The 11203-nt window shown below is 44.8% G+C and overlaps 3 protein-coding genes across 14 annotated transcripts in view; 2 read left to right on the plus strand and 1 right to left on the minus strand.

Moving 5' to 3' along the window:
* Window positions 1-4879, minus strand: part of LOC128890693 (cytosolic carboxypeptidase 1-like) — a 32767-nt gene extending 27888 nt beyond the window's left edge. For 2 of the 8 annotated variants that reach the window (XR_008460655.1, XM_054149406.1), the window contains exons 1-2: window positions 4310-4877; window positions 1997-2145 (exon numbers count right to left, since the gene is read on the minus strand). Coding sequence is in view for 7 of the 8 variants with exons in the window: in XM_054149406.1 (XP_054005381.1) it covers window positions 1997-2145; window positions 4310-4410 (250 nt within the window). In the remaining variant the exon portion in view is untranslated. Of the gene's footprint in view, window positions 1-1996; window positions 2146-2674; window positions 2692-2794; window positions 2848-4239 lie in introns of those variants that run through there. The other 6 variants (XM_054149412.1, XM_054149408.1, XM_054149407.1 and 3 more) reach the window with 6 other exon arrangements.
* A 203-nt stretch (window positions 4880-5082) lies between these two features.
* LOC128890701 (DNA-directed RNA polymerase II subunit RPB1-like) lies at window positions 5083-9588 on the plus strand. 5 transcript variants are annotated; one of them, XM_054149432.1, is made up of 7 exons: window positions 6492-6740; window positions 6842-7008; window positions 8504-8677; window positions 8759-8842; window positions 8920-9078; window positions 9160-9243; window positions 9331-9588. In XM_054149432.1, exons 1-7 carry the CDS (start codon window positions 6656-6658, stop codon window positions 9535-9537), a joined length of 960 nt encoding a protein of 319 aa, XP_054005407.1. In that variant the 5' UTR covers window positions 6492-6655; the 3' UTR covers window positions 9538-9588. The 5 variants fall into 5 exon arrangements, with proteins under 5 accessions (XP_054005410.1, XP_054005411.1, XP_054005407.1 ...); XM_054149435.1 differs by lacking the exons at window positions 6492-6740; window positions 6842-7008 and adding an exon at window positions 5083-5454; XM_054149434.1 differs by lacking the exon at window positions 6842-7008 and having other exon boundaries at window positions 6507-6740.
* Window positions 9589-10093: 505 nt separating this feature from the next.
* The window catches only part of LOC128890698 (probable serine/threonine-protein kinase clkA), a 1762-nt gene continuing 652 nt past the window's right edge, over window positions 10094-11203 (plus strand). The window contains exon 1 of the mRNA XM_054149426.1: window positions 10094-11163. Within this exon, the coding sequence (XP_054005401.1) occupies window positions 10175-11163 (989 nt within the window). The 5' untranslated portion in view covers window positions 10094-10174. The remainder of the gene's footprint in view (window positions 11164-11203) is intronic.

Raw genomic sequence — 11203 nt, forward strand, 5'->3', positions numbered from 1 at the left:
TCTAAAGAAACGTCTAGTGGTTCTGTTATAAAGCGCAAAATTTCCACGGTTCAAACCAATCAGAGAATACACGAACTCTATGGTAACCGCACAAGGAGCTTGCGCCGCACAATCCCGAGCTTGTGCATCTATGAAGACATTACTGTAAATATAAATTGAACACGTGAGAGAAGGGAAAGATCGTAAAAAAAGAACGAGAAGTTCGCTAAATAGCGAGAACATTGCCCGAGGGACCAGCGCTACGCGGGTGGTCGAGCTGCAATTGACAATGACAGGTATGGCGGTGTGCGAACACGAATATTTTTCCGAAAAACCTGGCCGTGGTCGCTCGTGAACGCACGTGGCACCCAGATGGGGATCCAAACTTTATTAAGCGCAAAGCAATAAACCGCTTTCAACCCTGAATAGAGTCGTGGCGAGCCGGCGGGCCAGGGACGTCGAACGGGCCGCGATGTAAACGGTTTAAAATTCTTCTTGTAACGGTGTTCTCGCTCGGCAACCAGCATATTTATCGCGACACAAAGGCCTCTCTCGATCGAAGTATCGAATCACGTGAGAAACGATGAGTCAGAGGTACGACACTTGGAACTTTGGCGTATGCGGAAAGATCGACTAACGGGACGAAAAGTCCTTATCAAATTGGCACGACCGCAATTCATCGGGACGATCGAACCCCTGGTATTGTTCGGCTTCGTGGTCCCTTGGACGGTTTCCAAACGATCTATCAGAGGTACCAAAAGTCCTTATGTAACCGACCGACGGGATAGCCGGCTTTTCGAAAATAACGAATGACGCCTAGCGCGATCCGCCGCTCGCACACCTGTTCGCCAACGTCTACCACCCCCGTGATAAACCGTCGTCCACGCGTCGAGACGTTATTAATCCTAATCACGAGCAAGATGTCGAACGTGTGCATTCGAGACTCGCGTAAATAAAACCGTGTCTATTTCGATTATACGTGAAAAATAATGTTCCCGTGTGCACAGCTACGATTAACACGTTCACACCGGCGCACAGTGGGACAAAACGGTTCTCGACGATCAAAAACCTGTAACTTTGGTTCTCTTGAAAATATTTTAACGAAATTTTAGGAAGTTATTCCCTGTATTACGATACTTAAGTTGTATTAGTATAAATCAATTTGAGCCGCGGCGTGTACCACCGGTGGCTCGCACTAATACGTCCCATCACGTGTCTATCAGATGGCGTTTACCACCGCGCGGCCATATGGCGAGAAACACGAATAGCAGCCCCGGCGTGAACGCTTTAAACGGTACACGTTGATCGTAAATGCTCCTGCGGAACTGCTCGAACGTTTCAACGTGCGTCGTCTTCTTTTAATCCGAAACAAAGCTAAGTGAAATGAGTTTCGCAAGAGCGCCGAGAGCGAGTTCTATTGGAAAGCGACCTAAATTTAAATTTCGCTATTTTCTGTCTAGTAGGGAAGACAATAAACGTCGTTCGTGCGTCCTAGCCTTTTTACGTGATACGTCCGCGAACCTGTTTCGGTCTTTTGACTCGAGTGTCCGACGTTTTCGCCGAACGAGAGTTCGTGCAAACGTAAATTGGCCTGGTCGCGTTGCGACATGAAAAAGAATTGCAAAACGTTGGTAATCGCGGAACGAAAACGTGTCGAGTATTCGGTACCGCGATACGGTACGACTATTAAATTGGGCAAGTTTCTGGTGATTAGACCGATGAAATGGAAGGCAACGTTCGCGATAAAAATAGCAATTTAACTGCACGAGCTCGTCCCAATGTGTCCAATCTGTTTCGACTCGCGTATAATTTCGCTACCGCATTCGAGACCCGGTGATCGTTTATGGCTTTAGATGGAATAACGATTAGAAGTGCGATCAAGAATCTTCGAAATGCGACGCTTAGAAATGTAGGTCTGGTACAGGTGACACGAAAATTAGAGATTATTAATTAGAGAAAAATTAGAGAAAATTTAGAGATAGATGTAACTTGTAAAATAGACGCATAAAGCTGTTACCTGAGGATGTAACGCGGGCATGAATCTTGGCAGCGATGTTCCTGTACGTATCGCCGGCCTCCTGCGGCTTGGACGCGCAACCTCTGAGTTTCTCCAACAACGCATCGTTTATAGCCTCGTCTGCATTTTTATTGCTCGGTGACATCACACTAAACCGCAAACCAAACAATGAAAGCTCAATTATCGGTTACGATAAGGCGGTACGAGTGAAGGATTGTTAAGGGTTGCAAACAAGCGCCAAGCGTGTCCTTGCGTTCTAACGAAAACCAGGCGACTTGAGATTATCGAAAGCCTACGGAAAAAGAGAACATTACAACAAAAGGATGCACTAACCGTTGGGCTAACAAAAATTCATCGTCGAGAGGAGCAATCCTCTAGCGCGCAACGAATCGATCGACATTAATCAAAGAACAAATATTTCTTTAAAACAACAAAAAGGGAATCCCTTCGAATGGGCACTTGTGGTAATTACAGCTTGAACGTGCATCGATCCTGTTAACGTCGAGTCAGGGATCGTAAAGGCTGTCGAGGTTCTTTACGACGTAATAAATATTCACGAAAAATTAAATTTTTAGGATATCTCAATGAAACAAAGATTATCGGGAATGAATTACAAACTCGATTAAAGTCTTTGTCTGGTATTTTACTCTAGTCATAAATCGAGTGTTACGAACGTACAATTAAAATTTGATCTTTATACGGGACGAATGATTTACGAGACGATTAAGAGGACTGACGAAATTCGATGCGGGATAAACGAGTAAAAATCCAAACCCATTGTCGATTTTTCTACTTAACCAAAGAACTGCGGCTAGCTCGTCCTATTTCGTCGCCTACGAAACCCTTCGTATCTGCGATACAGAACACAAGCGTCACAATTCCCTTTCTTTAACACGTTCACCCCGACGTGTACCACCGGTGGCTCACACTTATACGGTCAGTGTAACGAGTATTCGTGCAGGAACTAATTCAAAATAAAACTTCATATATTTATTTTATTAATAAATTTTAGGGGAAGAAATACTTAACCAACATTCCTAAATATTTGTAACGTTGACCTCTTATTTTTTTTCTTATTAGGTTCATTTTAAATCGGTTCCTGTACGAATACTTCTTATACCGACTGTATGTCCCATCGGGCGGCGTGTACCACCATTGGCTCGCGTTCACGTGTCTGTCAGACGACGCGTACCACCGCGCCGCCCCATAGCGTGAAACAGAAATAGCAGCGCCGGCGTGAACGACCAAGGAAATTCGATCGACTGGTCTTCGGCCTCCCGCCAATGCGAACGTTAACGCGCGTTAATCACTTTTCGCGGTGAACTTGGACACCGTTAGCCAATGTCGCGAAAATGAAAATCGAACGTTGGAGAGCGCATCGCGCCGCCCGTCAAGGTTAATTAGCACGACCGAATATAACAAGCAACGCTCGAAAATAAACGGCGCGAACGTTTCGCCGAACGTCCCGTTCGTTATGGCGATTAATAAATAGCGACAGCGATCGATTGCTCTTCTTCGCAGAGATTCCACGATATCTTCGACATCTAGCGCTCCGCGATTTAATTGGATCCGTGTCGCAATCCCTCCGTCGTATTATAAATTTGAGTCACGGATAATAACAGATAATGGTAAAGATATCGTAGAGCCTGCGAAGCTTTTACTCGTTTCGATCGCCGATATCTTTGCTAAGCGCTGAAACAACAAAGCCTGTCAACAAAAATGCAGGTAGTCGATTCCATTGCTGTGAAAGTGATTACCCGAATTTTTTCAATTGCGATTCGCGTCCACGTTCGGGAACCACATTGTAGAGCGTAATAAAATAGCGAAAATTTATTGGCTGCTAATATCGTTACTATCGGTGCACTGTTTGACAATTTACGTTTCTGGTAGCGCGACAGTATATTTTGGCCGGAATATCGTATCGTATTTGTGCCAACGCAAATTTTGCAATTATCTTTATGACCCGGGCAAACGTAACTAATAAATACGTTAACGAAACGTTATCCTCGAGGATTGTTTCTCGAAAGGTTTATTGATAAAAAAAAAAAGCAATCCTCGAAACCTTGGTTTCGATTTACTTGGACTTTGAGACCGTCAAGATCTTCTTTCGTGAAATTTATCCTTTCGAGAAAGAATGCTTCCAAATTCGAATCGTCCACGTCGAACCAAACAACGATGCAACTTGCGAACAGAAGAAGCGTGCAGACGGCTCTAAATGTGCGTTCGGAACGAGGACCGGAAACCTGATGCAGAGCGACGAGCACACGCATGAAACGCGGGGACGAGTCTTTATGCTAGTGGCGGGATTTTTACTCTTCGTCCTGGGCATCCTGCGCGTTTTCGTCGTCTGCCAACTGACTCGCCTCCATCGGTCGCTGGTTTTCCTTGTCGCACTTCTCCAACGTACTTTTCATGTTTTCCCCTCGTCTTTCTCGCAAACACTGTCCTTTTCGCGCGGCGAGACAAAAGAGAACGGAAAAAGTTCGAGAGAATGGCCGAGACTCGAAAGGAGAACGAGTTTCCGTCGCGTTAATTTGGAACGCGCGTTAAATCGACCCTGGCGTGTCTTCGTCGACCAAACACGGTTCGAAGAGAAAGAAAAGCATCGATACGCTTCCTTCGCTCGAGATTTTTTTTTCGTACGATCTTACAGGGAAACTTCAGCGCGCCATTCTAGACGCTGCGTTGTCGACAAACCTTTTGCGATCGACGAGAAACGAAACCGAACGATCTTACGACGGATCGCGACGTCACATCGTATGGTTGACGATGGTCCAACTTCTCGCACGATTCAGATTCGGATCACCAACGAGACCAGCGAGGATTTTCGGTCAAACTTTTCCGTGAAATTCGCGGAACGGTCCACGCGCTTTGCCACTCCGAGGCGGTTTGACGTTTCGCGCTGCCAAAACTATGTTTAAAAGCATAGCACTCACGCACGAGGCGCCTCTATTTATAGTGACGGCCGCTTTCCGAAAACCGCGCCCCTTTTCTCATATTTTGCATGCTACCCCTCGCTCGGTCTCGTCCTTCTACGATTAAACGACGCATTACAAAAAAATAAAAAAAAAAAAAAAAAGAAAGAAAGAAAGAAATTCTCGAACGAATAACAGATCGCGGTTAAAATCCACCGCACCGGACGAAGATTCTATCGAACCTCGAAGGGAAACGTGCACAATTTCGAGGCGAGACTCGATTTCTAATAGGAGATCATAAATCGTCGAGAAGAGGGATCTATTTCAAAACCGACGGATCTCGGGTCGCGCGTGTCGCGTGAAAAAGTTGTTTGTTAAACGAGACGAGAGATGATGGAACCGAAACCTGCTTGCCAAAAGATAGGAAGCGGTTTACAACATTCCGTCGCTCGCCACCAAAAACACTCGTTAGTTTCCCGAGAACGTTGGACGTTGAATAACGAAGAACGGATGACTTTCGCTTGGCAGTCGAAATTTTATAGCGTACGTAACAACAACACCCGGAGATTTCCAAAACGTGATCGGCGACGAGAGCCTTGAGATACCTGAAATAAAACGAAGTGACGAAATCACCGAAAACACCGAACACCGTTTAAAATTTTGCGAAGATGCAACCTCGTGGAGGTGGCAACGACGAAGTCAATAGAAATCGAAATATACTCGGGTTAGCTGGGTCGAGAGCGAGAGGGTAGCGAGAACAAAACGTGGAACCCTGCGTTTCCGGATGCGATAAGGGAGGAAACTCGAGGCGATTCCGAGCAGAAATTCTCGTTGGATCGACGTTCACCGTGTCCAGTTGGGGAATCTTTGGAAAAACCACCGGTGGTTGAGTCGAAGATACACAACGGTACAACGACACCGATCCCGTTATTAATAGAGCCGAGGGGTTTCGATAAATTCGCACGCGGAGGAATTCGGTAAACCGTGCGCAGAGGAGAAGGCGAAATTGCAAAGGGTGGTGGCAGGCCTTCGGCAAACCGGAAAAACAACACACACGTTCGTTCGGATTATCACGATACGACGCGATGCACGAAACGAGGAATCGTCAAAGTGTCTCGGCCTCGTCCTCGTGCGAGATACCGTCGCGCGACCGCGGTGCACGAATGCGCCGACGACCGTGGTGCTCGCGAATGAACAAGCTCCGTCACGGAAGGGTGTCGCGAATCAGGTGTATGCGGCACTTGTTGATAAACACGAAACCTCCCGCGGATTGATTAGTAGCCGTGCGAACTTCCACGAGCACAGTCGATGCCTCACGAGCCGGCGATTATCGATTCCTGAAAGAGCGCTCCAGTTCAAACCGGATCCGTCCACGTTCGAAATCTCTACGATGAAGTCTCCTTAAACGCACGAGATTCTCTGCGATGAATGCACAGAAACCACTGAGGGGTATACCCCTTGAGGGATCTAGGAGTCCGATCGCTGAGACTTTTATTGTCTCACCGAAGCACAGTGCTCGACTTCTTTATTCACCGTCCTCCTCTACGTTCGAAACTCATCGGTAAACATCGGAAAATATACGAACTCTACGATAAACGCACTTAAGGAGACCTCACTGTACCCTCGATACGTAACCTTTCCCAGGGATGATACGCACCCAGAAACGTCAACCAGACATTTGTCCCAATCGTTCGTCTTCCTTCGATTCCCAACACAGATTCGCGTCTTCAAGTTTCACCGTCGAATGTTGCCCTTTGCATTTTCATTCGCCCAACCTTGTAAACCACGCTTCGGAGGCCATGGCGAACGACGTCACGGCAACGTTAAAGGTATTTTAGGATCGAACGGCCGTAATTAAGCGAATAGATTCTTACCAACTCCGCAATTTTTCTTACTGATTCGTTACCGAGGTTACTTGCGAACTTTGTAGGAAACGTCAAAATGCTTCTACGGCAACCTCGTGAAGTCAACATCGAGTTGACTCAACGACATTGCTCCGTTAAGCGATACAAAAACACGCTTGAACTCCTTGATGGAACACTCGGAATTCGAATGCGACAACGCGCCAGAGATTTTAGACCGCACCTTCGATTCTCGGTAATCGTCGGTCAAAATCGAACGAACGAAACGATGACAAGCGACGGACATTAGAAATGTAAATTCGGCTGTCGGAGATGTCAGGACACACCCTTCGTTCGCATTCTAAACAACGATTTCCCATTATTAACCGGTTCGCGTATCGGCCTCTGTTGAATCTGGTGGAATATTTACTGTCATTCGATATTTTACTACTACTGAAATTAATATATAAAACGTGCCTTTAACCGTGTTAAGAAAAAATAATCTCTCTCGTTATACGATATTTTCCTATCTTTCTGACATAGTCAAAATAAAATCGAACCTTTTAATTAAATAAATTTACTATTTTAGGATTTCGTTATACGACAGATAAACGTGTATCGCGAATGATACTTTGGGACATATTACGAGCGTCGCGTGACTCCATAATGGTGCGGCTGAGGTGTTTGCCGACGATCTTCCTTATCGTAATAACTCCCTGAAGAGTGGCGCGTCGGGATCTGCACGCCGTTAAATTAGACCGAAAATCGTGTCAACTTTAAGATCCGCTTCGAAGAAATAGTAACGAGACGTTAAGTATCATTAATGATCGTAACGCGTCCAGTTCGACTAGCTAAGTTTTCGCAGGATGCTTTATATCGTGAATGAAAAAGAATCGCGAACGGGTATCCCGTTGATCGTGCGGGATAATCGAGAGGAAGCGACAGAGAAGCTAAGTTAAGCGTAGGAACAAAAGGAAAAAAACAATCACGGATGATATTCGGTCGGGTGGGGATTTGCTCTCCAAGAGGAATATATAAATCGTGGGTAGGGCTGAAATTCAGGTTAGTACAGACAGTTTCCGAGTCTACCGCGAAGCTGTGATCACACCATGCAGGTATGTACGCCCGTAAAATCGGCTGTTCGCTTGGCGAAGCCGATTCGAAACTAGGAGAGATCTCTTCTATATATTTCGAATTTAACACGACATTCGAAGATGACTTTCGCGTGAAAACTATCGGACACGTACACCTGGATATGTAAATAGATCCGTTGACAACGTTCAGTCGCATTGTTTTTATAAATAACTTTTGCGACACGAACAACGGTTAACGCTAGGCTCGATGAAATCTGTTTCCGCGTTACTTAAGATTCACGATCGTTTGTATGCGAATCACGGACTACGCATCGAGCCAAACAACATCAAAAGTGTGCGCATCGCTTCTGTAGGAATCTAAACGAAAAATAAGGCACGGAGAATCGAGCCGACGATCCTGAAATCCGATTCGTGTTATTGTTTGACTCCTTATTCTTGGATATGGGCGGATATTACATCGATCGATCCGGCGAACGATCGATTTTTTCGTTTCAATTTCAGCCGTTTCGTTGATCGCGTCATCTCGAATAAACTAGTTTTTTCTCGAGGCCAAAGAAAACGTCCGTCGTTCTCTCTACTATACTTTTAGTATAGTCCCCATGAATCGGTATCTATTTCCTTACTTATTGTTCATCGTATTGCTTGTTTTATTTTAAGGTCTACGTTACGCTGCTTGCAATCGCTGTGATCCTGGTCGCGTCGACGGAATCGAAACCAACCTGGCCACATCAATTATACTTCAGCAGTTACCAGTATCCTTCGGCAGCCGTAAGCGGGCAATCGCAGCTTCATCACTATCGGGACACCTACTCCCCGTATTACGTTTATAACGTAATGAGCTCGTAGCGACGTATTCGCGAAACGTATTTCTTCTTGTTCCTCGTTTACATCTGATTTTCGTTCTCCTTCTAGGTACATACACATAATCCTCAGCTGCCCGAATACAATTTTTTTTACGGCACTCCCACTTATGACTTCCGATTCCCATTGAGCCCGGTGAGCCCTAATCCATCTATTCTCATTTAATAAAAAGCAATGAGACGATCACAGCGAGAAATATTATTTTTTCGCAGTTTTATCCGGCACCTAAACCCTCCGAATCGAGTCCAGGTTCCAAGCCGACCCCGACAACGCCAACCTCCACGGATGAATCGACCGAAGGAAAAGACGACAAGGTGGAAAAGTTGGACACGAAAGTTGAATCCGAAAAGGAAGACAAAAAATCAAACGATGTAACGAACTTTTAACGACGTGTTCGCGAAACGTTTCGTTTCTTGTTCCTCGTTTACATCTGATTTTCGTTCTTCTTCTAGGTACATACGCAAAATCCTCAACTGCCCGAATACAATTTCTTTTACGGCACTCCCGTTTATGACTTCCGATTCCCATTGAGCCCGGTAAGCCATAATCCATCTATTCTTATTTAAAAAAAAAAAAAAAAAAAGCAATGAGACGATCACAGTGAACATATTATTTTTTCGCAGTTTTATCCGGCGCTTAAACCCTCCGAATCGAGTCCAGGTTCCAAGCCGACGTTGACAACATCAACATCCAAGGATGAATCAACCGAAGGAAAAGACGACAAGGTGGAGAAGTTGGACACGAAAGTTGTATCCGAAAAGAAAGAGAAAAATCTAAGCGACACGGAGGACAAAAACGATAACGATAGCATCACCGTTGACTCGATATAACATTCTTTATATTTTACATGCATTAATTTGAATTAAACAGCGTCGATCGTAGTGTGTCCCGTTACTTCCCTCTTCGTTCGTTCCATCGCGAGAAATGTTTAATCCTTTATTTACTAGCGGGACTTGCAAGTCAACTTTCTCTTGGTACTGTATTAATTAAACGCTTTGAAACCTATTGTGACTTTCAAGCCCACTTCTATGATATTCGTTTTTAATTGTTGGATGGCACCACAAGCTTTTTCTCTTTGGAAGCTTGAAAGAAATTCAGTTAACAAAGGGTTAACTTAAAATAATTTCAATTGTTCAACAATGTCGGGAGTCTGCAAACTTCCTCCGAGAATGGTGGAATAATAGAATAGTAGGATAAACGGAAATAAAGTGTATACAATTTTTACGTCGTCATCGTGATTATGGAAACATCGCGTACTCGAAATATACGTAACAGATATTAATACTTAAACGTTGATTCGCGACTATCCCTTCCTCTGTAGAATCGTATCTCGTTAATTCTGTTCTATAATTAGTTATCTTTCACCCTAGAAACGGCAGATAGCCGGAGGTCGAAGATGCATCGACGTTCTTGTGCTCGTTTATTCCCTCGATCAGTTCGTTCGTGGTCGCATCCTTCGACGGAAACATGATCATAACGGGAGGAAGATTTCAGTTGGTCAGTGTTCTCGTGACGCTGGCACTCTTCGTGAGAATAAAAACATCGACGGCTTCGAGTGATCCGAAACTCGGTATACCTACGAGCACCGAGAACGCGCGAGACGATTCCGAGATCAAAAAGGAAACATCGAATTTCGAGAATCAGAAGCTCGTTCGAGTTCCATTAAAGTTCTGGAACCCACGTAACAGAGAACGTCGCTCTATCGGCACAGCCGATCGAACGGTGAACGAAAACGAACGAAGCAGGTATCGAAGCGAATTCGACTTAAACGCGATCGCGTTGAACGAAAAATCATCTCGAGATGACAGTGTCTTTAGAAACGATTTCGAAAAGAACAATGCAAAGTTCCAACTGGCTCGGATTCAAGCCGGTTACAACAACCGAAAGGATAAAGAGCGCTCGCGTAATCAGGACCTTGAGAAATACACGGATACGTACTTAACGAAGAAGACTATCGTACGACGTCGCGCGGATTACATTGTGAAGGAGAACTCGGACGATAGTCAAAATCAAATAAACGAAAGATACGCGAAGAGAAACCTCGCGATACGCAACGACGATTATTACGCACAGAGACGATCGGTTATGGAGAGATTTTACGCTCGACAACGTGAAATAGCCAATAAATATAGTAATAAGACATCCACAACGTCCGAACACAACGACAGATTCGATTTGGGCATGATAATACGAACCAATAATGTATCTTCGTTGGACAAAATCGACAACAAGATCGACGCAAGAGAATACATTAATACCACAACTGAACCTGAAATGCATCCCAGGAGAGTAAGGACAGAGAACGGTCAGCACCGCAATCACTCGCAAGACCTCGGCAATAATGAGGAAGAATATGAATATTACGACGAGTACGATGACGAAATAAGTAATAGCAGAAATAACGGAGATACTCACACGGAAAATATTAATGCCGCTGCTAATGACACCAAAAATAATAGTAACACTCCTAACGACAATGAGAGTAATAGCAACACT

This window comes from Hylaeus anthracinus, unplaced genomic scaffold, assembly GCF_026225885.1.
Source record: "Hylaeus anthracinus isolate JK02 unplaced genomic scaffold, UHH_iyHylAnth1.0_haploid 12001, whole genome shotgun sequence".
In the NCBI taxonomy this organism is placed as follows: domain Eukaryota; kingdom Metazoa; phylum Arthropoda; class Insecta; order Hymenoptera; family Colletidae; genus Hylaeus; species Hylaeus anthracinus.